This window comes from Frieseomelitta varia, unplaced genomic scaffold (genome assembly GCF_011392965.1).
Source record: "Frieseomelitta varia isolate USP_RPSP 00005682 unplaced genomic scaffold, Fvar_1.2 scaffold_565, whole genome shotgun sequence".
Taxonomy (NCBI): domain Eukaryota; kingdom Metazoa; phylum Arthropoda; class Insecta; order Hymenoptera; family Apidae; genus Frieseomelitta; species Frieseomelitta varia.
The window spans coordinates 234,293-256,586 of record NW_025110329.1 but is presented as its reverse complement, the minus strand read 5'-3'; the positions used below and the strand labels follow the sequence as shown (position 1 = coordinate 256,586).

The 22,294-nt window shown below is 37.8% G+C and overlaps 1 protein-coding gene across 7 annotated transcripts in view; it reads right to left on the bottom strand.

Moving 5' to 3' along the window:
• Positions 1-22,294, bottom strand: part of LOC122534000 (putative transcription factor SOX-15) — a 91,466-nt gene that overhangs the window by 26,307 nt on the left and 42,865 nt on the right. For all 7 annotated transcript variants that reach the window (XM_043664239.1, XM_043664242.1, XM_043664240.1 and 4 more), the window contains 2 exons: positions 21,482-21,665; positions 18,789-19,059 (listed from right to left, as the gene is read on the bottom strand). In XM_043664239.1, the coding sequence (XP_043520174.1) occupies positions 18,789-19,059; positions 21,482-21,665 (455 nt within the window). The remainder of the gene's footprint in view (positions 1-18,788; positions 19,060-21,481; positions 21,666-22,294) is intronic.

Below are 22,294 nucleotides of genomic sequence, written 5' to 3'. Positions count from 1 at the left end.
TCTAGTTAATTTGTTATCGTTGCGCTTCGTCGACACATCTTAATAAAGATTGTTGATAATAAATAACAATTTGTTGGTAAATTTTTAGTCGGAGCGTGAATTATTAGCACGACTAGTGAACAATCTTCTATAATACTTTGATGAACGAAGGAAACTCTAGAGGACTTTTCGTTCATTTGTCTCGTAAATTTTTCTTTTCTAGACTAGCTGGTGTGATTTTAATCTTGATAAAAAGAGAGAGAGAGAGAGAGAGAGAGAGAGAGAGAGAGAGAGAGAGAGTATATATGAGAGTATATATTTATTACACGTTACGTGACAAGTCAAAAAGTCTTACAAGAGCTAGTGGAATTTAGGCTAAAGTCATCGTCATTCGTCGTTTGTGGCTTTCAAACCAAACTATATTGACTGAAACTACATTCATTAATAAACATTTTTTTATTGAATAAACATTCGTTTACCAACACCCTTTCTCACAAATGAGAAAGACTTCAGATCTCAAGAATTCCCCTGAAATGAAAAATATCTCCAAAACTTCTAACTACACCATCATACGCAAAATACTATCTCGACCAAGCCGCACGATGATATCTATCAATCTTCATCATTAACTTCAAAAGCCCCACGTCCCTGAACGAATAACCAAACGCTGGATCGTTTCACTCACAATCAGACAGACGTAATCGGACCGATCAAGTCGTCCTATCCTACTTGTACGACTTGCTTAGGTGTCGTTCCTACCGAGGCAAGCAAAAGCTCGTTTCCAACCACGTTTCCAACCACGTTCAATCGCCGGGCTTCCACGTTTCTCGATTCTCATTTTGTACGCAAGCGAGGCGCGCAATTATTAGTGCCGATCTTGTCTGCAGGTTCGTTACGTTGGCTCGCCTAGCAAGGACCAACGACGAGAATCCTCTCCTCTGCACAGAGGCTGTGCGTAATGCCCGTGATACCGACTTTGTCGGTATTATCTGCTCGCCGGTGTGCTCGCCGGTGGCTCCGTGAAAACAAGACCGTCGGAGATTTAACCCTCGATAAACGCGCGACCACCGGAATATCGTGAAGGCCTCTCCTCTCCCTCGGCGAGACCGCTTCCAGCGGAGTTGCCCGCACGATTAACGGCTCATTTGGAATCGCAACTTACAATTAGCGTCGTTTCGTGTCCTTCTGTCGGGCGTGCTTGATGCTTGCGGGTGGTTAACGTTAGCGGATCTCTCGCTAATAATGAATCACCTCAGATGAACGGGTGTTCGCGTGGTTGTCATGTTAGAGCTACATAGGTGGTATCTCGTCGGAGCTACGAATTTTACTTTTATTTTTATAATTGTTATATATATTTATTTTTATAATTATTATATATATTTATTTTTATAATTATATATAGATATATTAATTTTTATAATTATTATATAGATATATTAATTTTTATAATTATTATATATATATTTATTTTTATAATTGTTTTATATATATATATATTTTATAATTGTTTTACTTTGCTTTACTTTTATTTTACTTTATTTTTGTTATATATATATTAATTTTTATAATTATATATATATATTTATTTTTATAATTATTATATATAGATATATTAATTTTTATAATTATTATATATATATTTATTTTTATAATTGTTTTATATACATATATATATTTTATAATTGTTTTACTTTGCTTTACTTTTATTTTAATTTTAATTGCATCCATATAAAATATAATTGTAAGTTCCTTTGAGGAAACGATGTCGAAATGTTGTCGATTGATATAATTTTGTGTAACGAACTGATCTAGAAAATTTCACAAATATGTGCCAGAATGTTTATTCGCGATTACAACATATTCCGTCACAGATTATTTCGTTTCATTTACGTTTCGTGTCCCCAATTAATCGTAAGATTTATTCACGTTCCATGTTTCTTTGTCAATCGATATAATTTTATGTAACAAATTAATCAACCCCCAAATTTAAGAGAAGTACTAGAATTCGTATTCGAACGTATTCGCGATCACAGTTACTTTTTGTATTGTGTGGAATTTAATTGACTGGACTATTTAATTATACTTAACCAAATCTGAACATGTGTATGTAGAGCGAAATATATAATATTTAATATTTATGTTAAAATCAGTGTGACATGATCTTCAATATATATATATATATATATATATATAACAAACATTAAACATGCTCTCATTAAATATTCAATAAGAATTATTAACAAAAATACTTTGCAAATTTTACATACACCTTCAGATTTGTTATCAAACCGACATAATCGCGACGCTTGCGTTAAAGAAGTTTCAACATTAATTTAATACATCTATCAACATTCGAACATTTGTGAGCAAGTGTACGTAAACTTGCTCGGTGGACTATACTACTACTGCGTTCATTATAGTCAAAGTTTAATGGCATCGACGCATACTTTTATAACGCGCACGTGTGCGCCATTACAATACACGTACACGGGCACCAATTTGAATGCATAATACGAAAACCAACGCGCGCACGTACGATTGAAATTATAATTCTATATAAAAATTAATTGCTCACGTTGGAATAATAATATACTCAACGTACGTTAAATTTTATTCAGCACGGCGGAGAAAAATCCTCGCGTAACAGCGAGGAGATAGAAGGTCGGCGATTTCCACGGAAACGGAGACCACGCGCAGAAACGGCCAGAATATCGAGAAATTCATCTGGGACCGAGCCTCTTCGAGCCTCGGCACGGCCACTCTGAAATCGACGGAGCCCGACACAATCAGATTACCTCCGGTTTGCCCGACCAAAGTTCAAGATTCCGCTGGCGGTGTCCGGTGCACCGGCGGATCGGCGCGGAGGCGCGTGAAATTCGTGTCGATCTCGCGCTCGCGTTCCCCGCTGTCAATAACAGTTTCCACGAACGCATAATCGCAATATTCGCCGAAAGATCCTAAGCGGCGATAGACGCTCGAACAACAAGGTCCAGCAGGTAGAGGGATCTAAACGGGAACGTAAGTAATGCACGTGGCCGCGGCACACCGGGGGAAAAGAGAGAAGCCAGAGTGTGCAGACGATATAAAGGAACAAATGAGTTTCGTGATCGTACCAGAGCCCGATCTTGTCTTGGGTTAATCGAGCAACGCCGCAGAAAACGAGCAGAACAAAAACTCTCGGTTCTGGCGGGGTGAATCGAGCATCAGAGCTCCGAGAGAGAGAGAGAGAGAGAGAGAGAGAGAGAGAGGAGAGAATGACGAGGGTGAATAATGTTTCGCGTTTCCAATTCGAACGGCCAGAGACAAACTTTTGCATCATGTGGCCACGCATAATGCATGGAACGAGCGACCATCCTCTCTCTGTTGCGTCTCCTCTCGTTGCTCAGCCTCCGTTTGCTGCGAACTTTTCTTCTTCGCTGGCCCGTTTCGCGTACCCTGAAACCGTGGCCGCGCGGCGTGTTGGTCTTTTCCATCTCAGATGGGATTAAGTTGTACCCGTGGCAGTCTATCGCCCGGCCACGGCGAAGCATTGTTTACGAGGAGGTAAGAGGCAACGAATCGTGCTCGTGCCAGCCAGCGAGGATGTATTTATTCGTACGTTAAAATGTCGGCCTCGGCACGGTATCGGGATTGGGTTTTCCAACTGTCTGGTGTAGACGCTAGCTCGGGTTTTTAACGAGCGCCAGCCCGATCTTTTGCATCCGGTCTGATAGTGACCTGAGACGCGGCGTCAATATCACAGTTGGCCATTATTCGAATAAAATTTAAAGTAATCGACAAAACAGATGATAATCGAAAGGAGCTAGAACTAGTGAATAAGCTAATGAATGAGACAAGCTTCCAACTTGAGAAATAAATCGTTTCTTGCTCGATTGAAACGCAAAGAGGATGCAGCGTCTGATACACTGCTCATCAAACAACATTGCGATCCATACTATTTCACGAGGTTACATAATTAACGGTTATTCGTCAATAGTTGAACATAATCGATTAATTTGTAGCAAGAGTTAGAAATTAATAAAAACTCTAGCTTTATTTAACTATTAAATTTTAATTAACTTTATTAAATTAATAAATTCATTTAAACTAATAATTAATAAAGTTATTTAAACTAATTTTTGAGTTGATAAAGTTAGTTAGAATTTAGTAATAAAGTTAATTTATTTAAACTAATAAAGTTAATTAAAATTTATTTAAACTAATATAATAGTTGAACATAATCGATTAATTTGTAGCAAGAGTTAGAAATTAATAAAAACCTTAGCTTTATTTAACTATTAAATTTCAATTAACTTTATTAAATTAATAAATTCATTTAAACTAATAATTAATAAAGTTATTTAAACTAATTTTTGAGTTAATAAAGTTAGTTAGAATTTACTAATTTAATAATGTTAATTAAAATTTATTTAAACTAATATAATAGTTGAACATAATCGATTAATTTGTAGCAAGAGTTAGAAATTAATAAAGACCCTAGCTTTATTTAACTATTAAATTTCAATTAACTTTATTAAATTAATAAATTCATTTAAACTAATAATTAATAAAGTTATTTAAACTAATTTTTGAGTTAATAAAGTTAGTTAGAATTTACTAATTTAATAATGTTAATTAAAATTTATTTAAAATAATATAATAGTTGAACATAATCGATTAATTTGTAGCAAGAGTTAGAAATTAATAAAAACCCTAGCTTTATTTAACTATTAAATTTCAATTAACTTTATTAAATTAATAAATTTATTTAAACTAATTTTTGAGTTAATAAAGTTAATTGAAATTTATTTAAACTAACTCAAAAATAAAGAACCTTAACCTGATACACCAACGCATAGTAAATCGTCTTCAATTAAAAGGATGGCCAAACTCGAGACTACGGGACAACGTGCGAGAGCGTACGGTTAATTAATATCTCGAAAGTTGATCTCCTCCTCGTTTTATAATCGGAAGGCAGCAATAGGCAGCAGGTTCGACGATCGAACTCCAATCGGGAACGCTTTATCCAACACGCTTTATCGGGACGTATACCGGCGATACGAATAATTCACGTTTGACATTTTGAGGGAGCGAGCGAACGAGCGCGAGCAACAACGGTTTTCAGCCGGCTGAAAACGCTTATTTACATTCTATTTTTCAGCAATGGAGCCTGACGGTGCGGAGCGATGCATTATCGTGTATCCCTGTGGTGTTTAAGTACGTTTACCACGCGGCGCGAGGATGTAGGTCTTGCCGCTTAGAACCGCCGACCTCTTTCCTCCATGGCCATTTTTACGGAAACGAAATTCACAGAGTGGGCAGAGCCGATTCCAGGCTCAGAAGTTCATCCACCGTGTAGCACTCCGAGGTTGCTATTGTTCCGCAGCCAGCCGAAGGAGACGAGAGGATGAAAATGAAGAGGAAGAAGAAGGAGAAAAAGATGGAGGAGGATGCTATCGAGAAAGAGATGCGTCTGTGTATGTGTGTGTGTGTGTGTGCAAGGATACATCCTAGATGTACACAGCTTTGAACGTGTGGGTACGTATTGAAGAAAAGTAGGCCTTTCGTACGGAGTTCAAACGATTCTTACGCATCGCCAGCAGGCGCGCGCACACACACACACACACGCACACAGGCACACACGACACGTTAATTTCAATCGGCGGCGCGCAAAACTTTTCGTTACAGTCTATTTCGCAAGCCCTCCGCCTTAACGTAAAGGTCATCGACGCGCCAGCGAACCCTGATAATTATTACCCTGAGATTGTTATCGCTTCGCGGACCAGTTTGGAAGATTCTCTCGCGATCATCCGTCATCCTGGCTCGATAAGAAAAATTGATGAATGAAATATAGCAGTGCATTCGTCTTCAAATAATTGCACGTTCACAGAAGTTACAATTTCTTGGTGCTCACACGTGTGATAGCAAAGTTTGTCAGTCGCTCGATGTATCGTTAACGCTGAAGCTACTGAAGTAGAATGTTTGTAGGAAAGAAATTAAAGTGCAAGATGCCAGAAGAAAGTTAATAATACAATAAAGAACACAAGCCTCTATATATTTTATTTAAAAATCATTCGAGTACCTAAAAATTCCATAGAAAATTATCAAACTGGTCATTTTGACCATTTTGGTAGTCCTAGTGTGAACGGTGTCATAAAGCTACAAAATTTAGGTGGCAGAAGAGTATCAATCGAATCCTTGGATAATAACAAAATTCAACAATATAAATTGGCTCGTAATGATTTTAGCAACGGAAAATATGAAGTACATGCTTCTAAATCACATAGCGCGTCATTTGTGATTGTTAACGTGTTTGCGATTTGCTGTATAGGCTTTATTTCTTTATGCAGGATCGTGTTCCTTACGCAGGATACACTACACGTCTACTAACGCCTTACGTGCGCGATAGTTAATAACAAACTCGAGATAATGTAATTTCACTAAACATGTTTGTGTACAATGCTGCAGATAGGTAAGTATACTCAGACTTCTTGACACACGCAGGCCGATTACGCCATTAGAATGAGTCAGAGCCGACTATCAATAAGTAGGAACGTAGGAACCAAACTAAAACCGTAAATTAAATTTACAGAAGATAAGCTGTCTGTCTATTTCGTTTTAAGAAATCAACTATGACACTGAATACCGACCAACTGATTAGCGTTCAAGCTAACGGTGCTTTCGAGTATTTCTCCGAAAAACTCTGAACTAGGATAGCGAGAGTAGCTATCGATTTGGAAATGACATCGTACAAAGCGTACATATTTCTGTAAGTGTTCCGTTTCTTTTCACTTTTTCGTTTATTTTGTATATCTCTTATCTATCGCCGAGATCAAACTCACGCGTTGCGAAATTCCTTGCGGATACGTAACTATCGAGCTGTCGCCAATTTGTCAAGTTCTATCTAACAAATGTCACTGCGCCCATACACGCGGCCAAAATTATTAAGCGTACACGTTTTATCATAAAACGCGTACAATAAAATCTGGCATTCTTTCATTTCCGAGGCCTCTTTTACGATTTGTCGTAAAACAGTTTCTTAATACTGCGAGGGAAGGTGACGTGAGTCGTGTGGTGTCGTATGAATTTCAGTGCTTATTGATCGATAACGCTGCTGTCGGACAAATGCTCGCTAACCCTTTGTGAAAGTTACTCGCCCGTTCACAGTAACTTTGAGAAATAAATGATTTTAATTCGTTTGTCGTTTGTGAACTACTTGTGAACGGATTGGTTCAATTACTTTTCACAGCAATATGATAGATTTACAACGATGCGCGTCTAGAGATTCGACCAACTTTCCCTCAAATATTTGAACAATAAGTAAAAAAAAAAAAAAAAAAAAAAGAAATGATCGAAAGAGAAAAATTTAATTTCTCCGATACAGGCATCGATTGTCAATTCAATGGTATTATAATCCTGATTGACCGCGCCGCATTTGCAATAAATACCTCGTCTGGCTCTCATTGTTCGATCAATCACTTAACCAATAAATTCCACGGAATTCCTGCGGAGATTATCAATTTCGAATGGCAATTTCGAGAACGATGATTCGCGTGAAAGCGAATCGAGTAATATATCATCGTTTGGTCCGCGGTCCCCGTGGCTTTCACCTGCGATCCTGCCGATTCTTCCGGCCACTTTGTGTCAATCGCGTCGGTTCCCGTCGATCAAAACGCCGTTGAATAAATAATCCAATAACAATCAGGCCGTCCCGTTTCCGACGATTAAGGGAACATCGTACGCCCACCCGGCCCGCTTATCAAAACCGATCGTCCGCCCCGGGTGTAACGAGTCGGCCTCGGACAGAAAACGCCTTTTGTCCGACGATTTTTCGTCGTTGCAACGGCCAGCGACGCCTCGTGATTCACTGAACGAACCCGGCCTGGTGAACGTACGTACGTACATACGTACAGCATCGTGCAATAATGACGCTCTCGAAAGGCAACGCGCGCCGCCGCTATACCTAACCATTGTACGTGTAACACGTACACTTGCAACGCGTATCTATAAATACGCACATATTACAATAATGTATATATGCGTGGATATATATGTTTTGCATTTGTGTAACATGTAACGACACGTACATGTGTGTACATTGGATATACAGGGTGTTGGCAGGAGTTGGTGCCAAGGATCAGGAGCGTTTTCAAGATCCTTTGATCCTTTCGAGGATGTGCACCATTTTTAACTTGCGCTGGCAACTGATTGCGGACCATAACGAGTGACCGAACCCGTGTACGATAATTCGTCGCTTTCATTTCGAACTCGCCGGTGTGATATCACTGAATGGAAATTACTGGGAAGTAATGAATTTATTATTATTTGTTTTGCCTGGGTTATACTTAAATGTAAGTTGAAACTGAGAAAATATTGCAATTCTGAGACAAAAAATTGAAAAAGAGGTTAGACGCTTGTTGAAATTTGACATTTACGAACGATCTGTATGAATACATGCATACATGTTAGGTATAATTGGATATACAAGATGTTTGCAGAAGTTGGTACCACATTTTAGAAGTATTTTCAAGATTCTTTGATTCTTCTAAAGATGTGTACCCTCTTTAAACGAGCACTGCACACTTGTTGAAATTTGGCATTAACTTTCACGAACGATCTGTATGAATACACGCATATATGTTAGGTATAATTGGATATGCAAGATGTTTGCAGAAGTTGGTACCACACTTCACAAGTATTTTCAAGATTCTTTGATTCTTCTAAAGATGTGTACCCTCTTTAAACGAGCACTGCACACTTGTTGAAATTTGGCATTAACTTTCACGAACGATCTGTATGAATACACGCATACACGTGATGTACAAGATGTTTGCAGAAGTTGGTGCCACACTTCAGAGGTATTTTCAAGATTCATCGATTCTTCTAAAGATTTGTACCCTCTTTAAACGAGCACTGCACACTTGTTGAAGTTTGGTATTAACTTTCACGAGCAATCTGCAATAAATATGTATGTACGCGTGTACGTAAGTACGTAACATTGATCGATGGATGTATACGTACGTACACACATGATGCGCACACAGAGTACATACACAGACACGCGCGTAGAAGCACACATACTGTGCATCTGTACGCGTAGAGACCGTATACGGACCAATAATTCTCAATCGGGCGTTCGCTACGGGCCGCTCGCGCCGTCCCTTAAATCTAGCAACGAGGCCGACCTTATCGGGTGCCTTCCACCGTGCGCCATTATTGTGAGATACTGTACGTCCTGATCCGTCGTTTAGAGCCTATCCAGGCCGCGAATCTCACGCGTTCGGCAGGAGGTTTTCTCTTTCTCTCCCTCGTGGCCGCAAAGGCGAGACGCAAAAGAAACGATGGCAGAAGGACGCTAGCTGAAAAGGAGAAAGAGGGAGGTGAACGGGAGTGGAAACAAGAGGAGACGACTTTCTGGTTCTCCGTTGCTGTTGTTCGCGAGCGCGCACATGGTGCCAGGGCAGCATGGGGCCCCACTTGGGGACCGTGGAACATCGCGGGGGAGGAGAGCTGAAGCGGAAGGGGGTTGGGGGCAGGGGCGCAGGTAATCAGAGGCACTAAACCACGATACCGTGCTGGCAGTTAGAGGCCTCTATCTCTCCTGTCGTTGGTGGTACAACACGCCCGGTATTATTTGCAGGCTGCCACATTTGTCGTAGGTGGTCTTGCGACAGTGGCGTCGCGCGGCCTGTATAAACGACGTCGTCTACGAACCACGCCGTGGTTCTCCTTCGCGTTCTACGACCGTTCCGCTTCGAAGCGCGCGCGCGCGTCCGACCCTTTGCGACACAGTTCGCGTTTGCAACCTATCCACCCTGGGTTCCTTGGGTTTCTTCCGTTTTTGGGCTACTGTCAGCTACACTGACAACGTTATCGGTGTAACTGACAGTGCCAAATATTATGAAAGGTTCTATCTACCGACAGCATTTACGAGATACTGATTCTAAGCGAGACACGTTTCGTACTTGGGAACCTATTTGATTGACAAAACTGTAATTTACCGACGTTCAAAATTCATGTACGTTGCGCGTGCGTGTGTTGAATGACAAGGAGATAATTGACTCATTGGTGAGATGGAATAGAGAAAATATTATAATCTTTTCGAAGCTTTGTAGGCAGTAATTTAGTTGTTAACTATTTATTGAAAGTTGTGCAGACTCTGGAGAAATAACTTATGCTTGCATACTGGAAAACAGAAATCATGAAAACTATTGAATAATCACTATGCGTACATTAAGGAATAGAAAACATGTTCTTCTCATTATTATGATTATAATCAAAGTAAGTTTCATCGTCTATTTTGGACTGTAAAATATAGTTTAATATTTTAAATATTTTTCATGTACGTATATGAAAGCGAGAATTTCGAATAACGATAAATAAATTATACGTTATCATCAATATCTTAACACTATTGTCAATTCGTCCCTATTGCAATCTCTATGTAATTCTCCTACAAACTTTTCTTCCTACAAACGATAGAATCAAAAAATGAACAAATAACAAATAAATTTGACTGATAAATATTTTTACACTTCTATTATTCAGTTCCTGTTCCTCGTACCTTAACGATATTATAAATATACCTTCCTGCCTTCTTTTATCCTTTTTCTCTTGACTCTTAGCCCGGGTAAGCCGGTAAACCCGGTGACTGATTAACGAGAGAATTAACGAAGATTAACGCCCATGGCATCAGGCGAAATTTATGGCCGGTGTACACCGATTCCTGAATTATGGAGTTTACCGGGAGCCGGTATCTCCCGCGGGATCTCACAAGCGGTTCTACCTGCATCTCCGTGAAACAGAGGTGAAGATCCTTCTTTTCTTTCGTTTTTTTTTTTTTGTGGGATTCTTACTCCACCACGATGGAAAGACAAAAGTATCGTAGAAAAACGAGTCTTTCGAGGGTTCCTTTTTTTTTCTTTTAAAGATCGACAATGAGATTTCGTAGCGTAGATGATGATGACCATAATGATGATAATGATGATGATGATGATGATGGACGAGCGAGAAGCGGTCGATTAGGTCGACGCGTTTACTCCGTCATAATCGAGACGGTGGAGATTGATGGCGAGGTAAAGAGCATCGATAGGAGTGGAGGTTACGTGGTACTATAATCGAACATGCTTCCTCCCGCCAAACTCCTACGTAGCCGAACAATTTCGCAAGCCGCGATGAAAGTAGATCTTCGTTGACTCAGGTACAAAGTATTCGACCCTGTGCCGCGGATACACGTAGAAAACCAACGGCCAACCTAAGCCAAACCAACGGACTTTCTGTCTCTCGAGCAGGGACGATTAGGCGGATTTTGCCTTGAGGAACGTTCGATGGCCATCGTCGATGAGTTCGGTTTTATTCGTACGTGTTTATGATTTGATAAACTAGTTTTATACTGTGAATCACAGTAGTCATAGAAATTATTTATATGTATAATATTATTGCATTGTATTATATTATAGTAAAAATATTAGAAATTATATATATCGTATATGTATGTGTATGTGTATTGGATTAATTAAAAAAAAATATATATATATTATTATATATTAAATATATTATATTATTATAATATATATAAAATATTGTGTAAAAATATTTATATATATATTTATAATATTATATAATATTATATATTATATATATATATTGGATTTATTAAAAGTGTTTAGTTCAGTAAAGTTTCGTTTCACATTTAATGGAACTTTCCAATCAAAACTTATATGTGCTAAAAGTTGATGATATTTCTACCATATGACATAATCTGAAAGTTAGGTGATGGCCGTACATACATTATTGTGTCACTACTGCGTTTCATCAATTCGACATTACAATAATACCAAACAACTATTTTAAATTGAGATATACATAAATAATTTGACCGAAATTCTGGTAATATCGTAGAATTAATAAATTTCTTTCACACGTACATTCAAATACATTCTACCCATCGTCATAATTCCACCCTCTTTATTGTACAATCCTCAGCATGAAATCACCCAGTCGACTCTATCACAATAAATCCTCAAATACTCGTAAGCAACGTATACTCTCCATCGTGTTATATCAAACTCGTAATTCACTGTCTTAACGCGTTGTCAAACCTATCGAGGACATCATCTTTCGATGCCTTTATCACCCAGCGACATTTCCGCGACTACCGTCCGACAATTTCGTGTATTATAATTCACAGCGAACGAGAAATAGAATTCCACCTGAAACTCCATTGGAAGGTCTCGAAATCAGGCGACTCGACACGGTCGCGACAATTTCCACTGTTGACACACGAGCGGCAAAGAGGGGCTAACGGTTAGGGAATGATTAATAAAGATGCGTGGCCACGCGTTCCACCGGATATAAGGCCCACACACACTTCCACCACGGATATCTGTATACTCGAGCACATGCGAACGCGTTCCTCTATCGGCTGCTTCTTGCCAACTACAGAAGAAAAGACGGGACGTATCGCAGCGGTCTGGAGAACGACCTTTTGCTTTTTGGCCAAAAGATCCACGCACTTTCACTTTAGGTGAAATGATTAACCTAAAGGGTTAATTGCAGAAGAAAAAATACAAGAAATCGCTATCGTATCGTCATTTCTCAATAAAACTGTCGCTCGATGTGATTAATATAATTAAAGTACAATGAACTAGTAGATTAAATCCATCGTGGGTCGTGGAGATTGAACTGTCTTCTCTTAACAACGATTCTCTTCAAATGTCGTCGTACAATTTCTTTCCACAAAGTTAGAACTTTGTAACTTTCCTTTTTTTCATCAGGTGTGCACGAGCACTCGTTATATGTAATGCAGTCGGTAAATTTTTCTTATATATAGCGAAGTTGACGCACCTCAAGTACAAAACAGCGAAGTAGTAACCGCTTCAAGTGCAACGTCTTCGTGAGAAAATATCCAACGTTTTGGAACGCAGAGCCGCTCTCTATGGTCCGCAATCGAGAGTAAAGCCTCCCGAGCGAAATACATTTACGCAATTTCTGCAATTTCCAATGAAAATCGAGAGGTTTGCGCGACCGATGTCGCCGAAACGATTTCTTTTCTTTATGATCGGCGAGCCGTCAGATCGTGCATCGATGTGCTCGAGACGCGTGCTCGGATCCGACGAATACATACTTTGGCTAGAAGGAGCAAGGAAGAAGACGAAGAAGAAGAAGACGACGAAGAAGAAGGAGAAGGAGGAGGCCGCGCGTCCACGTGCATAACATAGGACATAAAACAGGCTGGCTGGCGCAAAGCACGGCCCCGTGCTGGGGTACGGATGGGTTAACGGATGGACGGACAGACGGACGGACGGATCGACACACAGCACGCGCGCATGAATATGTAGGATGTCTGGAAAAAAAGACGAGGAAAAGTGGGGGCGGCAAACACTCGACGCGCATAGTAATCGAAGCCGCGTCATGCCAATAACATCGCGCGCCTAATGTTCGATCGATCGATCGATCGATCGCATCGGATCAGATCGGATCGGATCGGATCGGATCCATCACAGGGTTTTCCTTGGTTCCCTCCGCGAGTGTGTTCGTTCCCTTGGCGCGCGCCACCAACTCTACGAGTTAGTTGATTTACGTTCGTTTCTGTTCATACCGCGCGCGTGAAGCCTAAAAATCGTCGATCGGCTGCGTTTCACGTTGAGAAAATTTTCAATCGATCGGTTTTTCAAGTTCATTCACGTCGGCCGAGTTCTGACTGAAACGACTGTGTTCGATCGGCCTCGAGTTGTTTCAAATCGTAGCACCGACGAAGGTGAAACGATATTATTACACCGTTGTGATAATTAACTTATTACATATACGTGTTTAATGTTAATATAATAATTAGTAATTTTGTTTTAAAAATCATTGATATTTAGTCGGACTAAAGCTGGTCATGTAAAAAACTAGAAGAATCAACGAATTTATCAATCTTTCAATTTCACGAATGTTTGTCAGCCATTGCGAGCGATGGCCTGCAGAAATTCTAATCGAATTCGACTTACTATCGACTACTGTTCCCATTTTCAATTATTTACTACAAATCTTTTCGCCAGACTCTACACTGACTGTACTACCTGAATAATAAAGAAACAATATAAATTTTTGCGAATGACCTCGCAATCGTCCAAATGCAAACCCAGGGTCAAGTTGCTCGGCCAAAAATGAACGACCATGTCACTTTTAGCCGAGCAACTGAACATCGATTTCAAACTTCATCGATATTGTATTTACACGGACGATTCGTTTAATCAAACGTTATCCGACGCAGGCGACTGTAACAAGCGGCGTAATTTCACGTGTACGGGTGGCGAAACGACGGAAACGAGGAGAAAAAGGGGCAAGAGGGAACGAGATAAAGAGGCAGAAGAAACTGATAGGGGGGGGAAAGAATGGGAGAAAGGAGAGAAAGAAGAAGAAGGAGGAGGAGAGGAGACGCGTGTGCCGCGTACGAAGACACGCGCGAATGGCCGTGGTGAAACGGGCGCGGGTAGGTGGCTTTAACACGCGAGCGAGGTTTACAATTTTCTGCACGACGCTCGTTCGAATGCCTGTAACGTTGCGGATGCCAATTGCCGATAATTCAAGGTGTACCTACCCACGATATAACGCGCGGCCGCAGACGCTGACAGATTGCTGGGTACCGGGACAAGCCCTCTCCGATCAGCGCCGGCCCTCTTTTAGGCGCGCCACGTTTTGGCGCGTTCCGGATACCGGAGGCCTTAAAGCGTTGCGACTCGAACTGAACCTTCGACTGGCCATTTCAACGTTCATTCTTCGAGGGGAAGGAGACGATTTACGAACTTGACGAGACACGTGTGTTTTAGAAGTGACAGCTATCGAAAGTAAATCGTAAATGTAGTCTTACTACGTTAGGAATTTTTTTTTATATGAGGAGTTTAGAGTCGCATCGACTACGAGGTATTTAGCGACGTGCTGGAACTTTCTCTTTATATCTGGTCCAGTAGTTGGGTCTCCTTTAGGTAGTTGATAACGTTTTTTTTTTTTTTGTTGTTGTTTCTGGCAGGTTAGGGCGGTGTTTTGGTTTCATCCGTACTTTACTTCTTAGGTTTCGGTATTTTCGGCATTCATTCTTAGCAGGTGTTGGATGGTGATTTGTTGGTTGCAGGTGTTGCAGAAAGGTGGTTCTGTTTTGCTTAGGAGGTGTTCGTGTGTGATCTTGGTGTGTCCGATTCGAAGTCTAGTCATAGCTATACTTTCTTTTCTGGTTATATTGTTGTTTGGTATTTTTTGGTAGAAATGGTGTGCTATGTATTTTAGTTCTATCTGTCGTAGTTCAAATTCTGTTCCATACGTTAGGAATTAATTCGTTATTTTTCATGGAAATTTAGAAGATTCCTTTTTGCAACCTTCTTGATTCTTGATAGAGGGAACGTGAAACTTTATTTAGGTTGAATTGTCTGAATTCGAGTAAGATTCAAGTTTGCGTTTGTACTTTTGTTTGTAATTATCAACGCTGGAACTATCAATTTGTTGTTTTTCATAGAAATTTTACAGATTCACAAGGTTTCTGAAGGTTTGTGAAGAATAGAGCTGTTTGTACAATCAATTGGTAGAATGATGTAACGACGTCCAGAAAACAAACATTATATTATTGTAAAATATATATAAATAAAAACCTGCAAACTTTCAGTTAAATCCAAACCATTGATAAACTTTTCCTATTTCTTGCATATTAATTTCTTAGATACAACTTCTCTACTTCTAAAAACTACTATTAAGGCACAACTCTTCTAAAACAATTTGTCTTTTAGATAAATAAACACACGCAATGCTTATTTATATAAATACTACAGCAATTAATCAAAAATTCGAATCTTTTATTGCACGTTAGTTGCACAATAGTGTTTTAATGTTGAAACGCGAAGAGGTGATTCCTCAGGAATGAATCAAGACCCATCTCTTTCCTCAATAAACGTACTGACATAATGCTCGTCTGACACAAAAAGAAGATCGTAACGATCAAATAAAAGTTTGCACCTTTTTTTTTTATATAATCATCCACGTATATATTTCATTAATCCTTTGATTCTAGATTTCATTTAAAAATCAATTGATTATGCTACCTTTGTACAATCAGTTATACTGCAGTCATTTAATTTATTCACTGGGCAGATTGACTTAAACTTATTTTCAATAAGACATGTTTTTGATAAACAGGTGAATATATTTATTTTGCTTAATTCCTTATATATTAATTAAATATAATTTACGTAATAATTAATTAAATTTTATTACTAATTTAATCATTATATCTTATTTTAAAAAGTTCTAAATTTTTTTTTCTTAATTATTATATATGTATAGTTTATATTAAAATATTCGCTTCACTTTATGGATTCTCGTATAGCGTGGATAAATTATTCATTGCACGTTTGTGATCGAGGTTTCAAACAAGTTGCTCGGCGAAAAGCATCGGGGCGCTTTGTTCGTTTGTTTTCGCCTTCGGAGGAGCTTTAATCGAAAAAAAGAAAAAAAAAAAAAAAATACAGCGACGACGATGGAAAGCACAACCTCTTGACTTCCAATCGCGCATATATAGCTTTTAATATTAATGCACTACGGTAACGTTGGCACCTACGTAAGGAAGCGAGCGCGTGACAAGTCGCGACGGTGAATTTACGACGTATTAAATTGCGCTATTTGATATCTTTGTAATTTTCTCCGATGGGCATAAAACTGCGGGGAGGGGAGGGGGAGGGGGACCCTAACTCACATTTGTACATGTATTATACCCCGCGAGTTTAATTAAATCAGCCACCGGAATATGTAGAAATAAAGACACATAATATATAACGTAATATATTTAAAAGAAGATCATATCACGTTTAATAGTAAAATTACCAGCCTTTCGTATGCCTGTCTTGATTTAATTTCGAGTCTTAAATATTTTACAGATGCCAACTCATTTATTTATGCTAAATACTATTCTTATAGTAAAATAATATTCTTATAATAAAAACTAAAATACAGTAATATTGACTTGTTAAAAAAATTATAACATAATATGAATTATAATTCATTTTATTTATAATATGAATTATATTATAAATATATTAATATATAAATATATATAAATATAAAAATATATATTATTAATATATAAATATTATATATAAATTATTAATATATGAATATATATAAATATATTATAAATATATAATTATATTATAAAATATGAATTATAATAAAAACTGAAATATAGTGATATGAAAATATAGAAATGTAAATAATATATCTCATAATAAAAAATAAGATGCTAAATTTTATTCTTATAATTTTACTTGTAAAAAGAAAAGAAGAAATCTGCGAACCATCATTTAATGATTCATTTCTTTGTCTTGCATTCCTTCGTCTGATCGATCATTGATACTGCACGTTTCTTCGTTTTTTTTTTAAACGATAATGCTTGCACACGGAAATAAACGGAAGTTTCGTCACGAAGAAAATTCGCGTGCGTTTTCTCTGCTCGTTCGTATCTCTATTCACGTTGATCACGTGACGAGTAATTAAATTAATAACAACACCGGCACGATGAAGAGAGTTTTCCGACTTTCTTATTCCCAGAGCTGTCGTATGACCTCTTTCCAAGTGAAAAAAGATTTTCCTACAGCCTCGTTGACGCTCCGATCGCTTTGTTTGCAACGCGTTTCTTTGTTTTGTTTAAAATATTCACCAATGCACTTTATTAAGCTTCGTTCGATCGTCGAGTGAAGTAACGAAACCGTCAGCGCCTCTCTGTTCAATTTTATTCCTTCGTTTGTATATTTATTTATTTTTTAATAAATAAAGCTACGATTTTTTTTAATTTTTCTTCCGCAAACTCGAAAATAATCAACGGACCGCGGTTTTTTTTCATAAACTTTCAGATTCTTGTAAACATATCTCCGGAGGGATTTAGGCGACTTTATATTTTTTATATTTACACGAGCGTCTGTACATTTTATTTGCTAACTGTTGTAACAAGTATCGTACGTTTTCAACATTTTTACACACATTGAATTCGTTTTGTAGATCTTCGGAATCTTAAAATTTCCAAGAATTCACAAAAGTTTGATCACAGTAAATACTTTAAATATTTTATACGTTTTTCACTTTCCAATTTCTAGTTCTGCAAGCGCATAAAAATACGCAGCCCGGTAATTAATTATGTCTCTATTACGGTATGTAGGAAGTATTGGAACGTTCGGTACAAAGGCAACGCCTTTCTAAATTCTTTCTGTGTACAACTCTCCGAGTGTTCTCAAACGAATTAGTACTAATTTAATGATTCATTGAATTAAATTTTCAATACATTCTCAAATGTCTGTAGCGTCTGGTTTTTACGATCAAGAGTAGATGCGATTTTTTTTTTTTTTTTTTAACTAAAGACGAGAATTTTAGAAAAAAATTGTTGAATTACTGAATTGTCGATTTTTTTCAAACTGTCGTCAATTCAACGTGTGTTGTAAGAATCACAGTGGATCGTAATTCAGAAAATTAATTTGATACTTGTATGATTTTTAGCCGAGAGAAACCATAATAGAAGAAGTACACGAACAAATCAAATAATTAATAAAATTAAGGAATTTTGCAGATAAGATTCCGCAGAATTCCCTAGCTCCGAGTTTAAATTAAACGAACTGTTGCAACTAAGAAGCTTCTTACAATTTTCTCAGTATTAAAATTTCATCGAATGAAATGATCCCCGCTTCGTTATTTTTATTTGCAACTTTTCATCCATTCGCAAAACTTTCTTCGCCCGTGTCATTGGCCTCGTCTTATCATCGAAGATCGATAAAAGGTTGAAAAAAAAATTTGTGGAACATCGGAGGTGAACTCACCGAGCATCTTGCTGAGATCGGCGTTGTGGAGATCAGGATTCTCGTCGGCCAATTTCTTGCGCTCGACCTTTGCCCAGACCATGAACGCGTTCATCGGGCGACGTATCCGTTGCTCCTTCAGGCTCCTTTGAGCGGTACTGCCTGGATGGCACATCTTCACTCCCGCGGGAATCGGCGAGATGCCTTGTTGATACTCCAACGACGGACCGGAAGCCAGCCAGGACATGTCCTCCAGCCGCTGTTGCGCCGGGCCGCTCAACATTCCCGGTATCTGAAAGTCGATTCCCGATTTTCAATACAAGCGTTTATACCTTGTTATACGCCTTCAACGTTTCACCTTCGACTCGCGACTTTCTTCGCTTTTCGAATTTTTTGTGTCTATCGTGTGTAGTGAATTTCGACAGTGAAATTTAATTCACTATAATTGGACCGCGGATTGCAGATGTTTTGACAGATGTAAATTTTCATGAGTGTAACAGCCTAGTCAGATTGAAAATCCTTTACGAATTCATTGGAATCAGACTTACTCGAAATATGAATTAAATTATTTAATAATTGTATGCGAGATAATTAATAAACTAGGAAATTCCAAATTTTGAAAGCTTCAAACTCTCGTTTTTCATCCGTCGCTTTCTCATTTTTCTACAGAAAATCTTTATAGTACAACAGGGTACACAAGCCTTTTACTTATGTATTTTATGAAGGATCATTCAAGTCTCCAAAAGTATACTGTTTTATCATCTATAAAATACTTAACAAAAATATTCAAATGGTCATTTTGACCATTTTCGTAGTTTTCTAGTGTCAATCGTTCCACGTTTTCGAGTTTCAAATTCTCTTCCTTTGTTTTTCTTTCTTTGGGATTCATCGTTTCTCGAATCGGATGAAAATGATCCATCGATCGGCTCTTATTAATTACGCGCTTATTAACGAAAACGGGTGAAAGTCGCGCTCGATATTTCCCCCGATTCCATTAATACGTAATTACCACGAGATATTAATCGAAAACTGCTAATGAACGCCGTTCGAACGCGAATGTATTATAGTTACATACACGGTATTGTTGCCAGGCAAAAGCAGCCATTCTAAGGTTGCCAGACTCTCGTTAGAATCGGTATTGTAATATAATGAAAATGAATAATGCGCGCAGCTAGGCTCGAAAGAAACGGTGGAAATAATTTATCGTGCGATAATGACTCGTTGATAACTTAACGAACGTGGAATATGTAGATGATAAATATTGAACCTCATCGTGAGATCGTGCCAGACGTTTGTGTTACTATTGCTAAGTCGCGAATCGAAGAAAGGCTTTCACGAGAAGATAAGGGAAATGTAGTGCAAGTAAGAAATCGATGTGAATTTTAAGCTATTTAAGCTTGATGCCGATGGAAACTTTTTGCAAATTTCTCAACATATTGAGTGGAAACCTTGAATAAGAATCTGCGTTACATCATCGAAGATAATACAGTTTAAAGTTATATTTGGCGCGTTAATCTTGACGCAATTACCAGAACAGCTAAAAAGTGATATGTCTATTTTATTTTAATATTCATTGCAACGGAACAAAATAATTAAGAACAACAGACATAGATCTCTCTCTTCTATAAGTTTCGAACACACAAACTGCTCCTTCTCTTCTGTTTTACATCAACCTTTGGCGAAATATTCTTTAAAAAGATCTTCAAAAACTGTACAATCATGCAATAATATTAACTAAATTTTTTCAAAAAATATAGATAGAATCGTGCAATAATATTAACTAAATTTTTTCAAAAAATATGGGTAGAATCATGCAATAATATAAACTAAATTTTATGAAAAAATATAGGTGGAATTATGCAATAATACTAAGTAAATTTTTTCAAAAAATAAGTATACTGATGAAACACAATAGCGAAGGAATAACAGTGCGAAATAAAATTTTCAAAATATAACTTTCAAGTTACACGATGTTATAGATAATAGAGAATTAAATTAATGTTACTTTAAATCTATTGTCTACATTTTCCTTTGTTACTCCACCTTTATTGACTTTTTTTTTTTAAACTGATTGATACGAATTCCGTGTAAATCATTTGAACGAAACAGAGCATGTATTTCGTTTGAATCAATCGAACAAAATCATCTTTCACAACTTTAAAAAAGGCAAAACAATTCCTATGACTATGACTATGTACGAAACCATTCTCCTTCTGCGTTATTTCTCTTTGACTCGCGAGTAAAGCCAGTTTCACGCCAACGATGAACGCCAAATACTAAACATTTGCTTAATTTTGATTAAAACAAATATTATATTCGCTTGAACATTGGGAAAATATTAAACGACTTATACGACAAAGAATCTACAGTGTTAATGTATTGACAATTGCACTGTAAAATGCACGTTGCGATTTAAAGATTTTATTAACTCCGAAAACCATTGAAATCCAAAAAAAAAAATAAAAACTTTCGCTATTAAATAATAATCAAGTTAATATAAAATAATAATTCCTTGTTAACATTATCTAACAAAGCAATCAGCTGTGGCGTGAAGCTGGCTTAACGCGAGGAACGCTATAAAATAGCGTGAACGTAGGTGTGCGGGTGTCACGTTCGAGGTGAAACAGCGTTCCTTAAATGAGAAATATGCGAGACTATTTACAAACGGAACGGTCTCTCCTGCCTGTGCTGGATCGACCAGACCTGAAACGTACCGAAATGATTTGGGTATCGATGGGCATGGAACTGTCGTTGCCGTCAATGTTCGACTCGATGTCGTAGGCCCTCGACGTAGGTGTCGCATAAAGCGAGGAATGAAGTGCCAAGAGTCCAGGGGAGCCGCCATAACTGCTCACCGGCGGTGGTGTCACCTCACCCCTGTCATAATTATCCAGCATCCTATAAATTCAAACGCGAATTTATTAATCATTCGTACCGTTGTGTAACGCAACACTTTTCGTCGACAATGAAATTTGCTCCTCCGCCTATGCGGAGGGCGTAAAAGTCGATCAATTTTTTATTAAATTCTCTTCTTGCATTATACGAACATATTTTTCTTTTTGTCAAAACCTCCAAAATAATTTAATTGCAATATTGTAATAATCTTCTCATAACCAAACTCGATGATAACGAAAGGATATTTGCATGGTAAAAGTTACTTGCGCTGGCAACTGATTGCGGACCATAACGAGTGACCGAACCGTACATACAACAATTTGTCGCTTTCTTTTCGAACTCGTCGGTATGACATCACTGGATAGAAATTATCGAGAAGTAATGAATTTATTATTTTGTTTTATTTAAATATACTTAAAAAACTAAGAAAGTACTACAATTTTGGAACAAAAAGTTCTCGACGTGCGTGGAGAGGTTAATAAGATTATATTGATTGATTTCCGAGTTTCTTCGTGTAAAAGAAAGAATCCTTCAAAGCACAGACTTATATTATATTTCTTAAATAAATATTTCTAAAATATTAATTGAAATATTATTTCTAAAATAATATTTCTAATATTTCTTAAATCTGA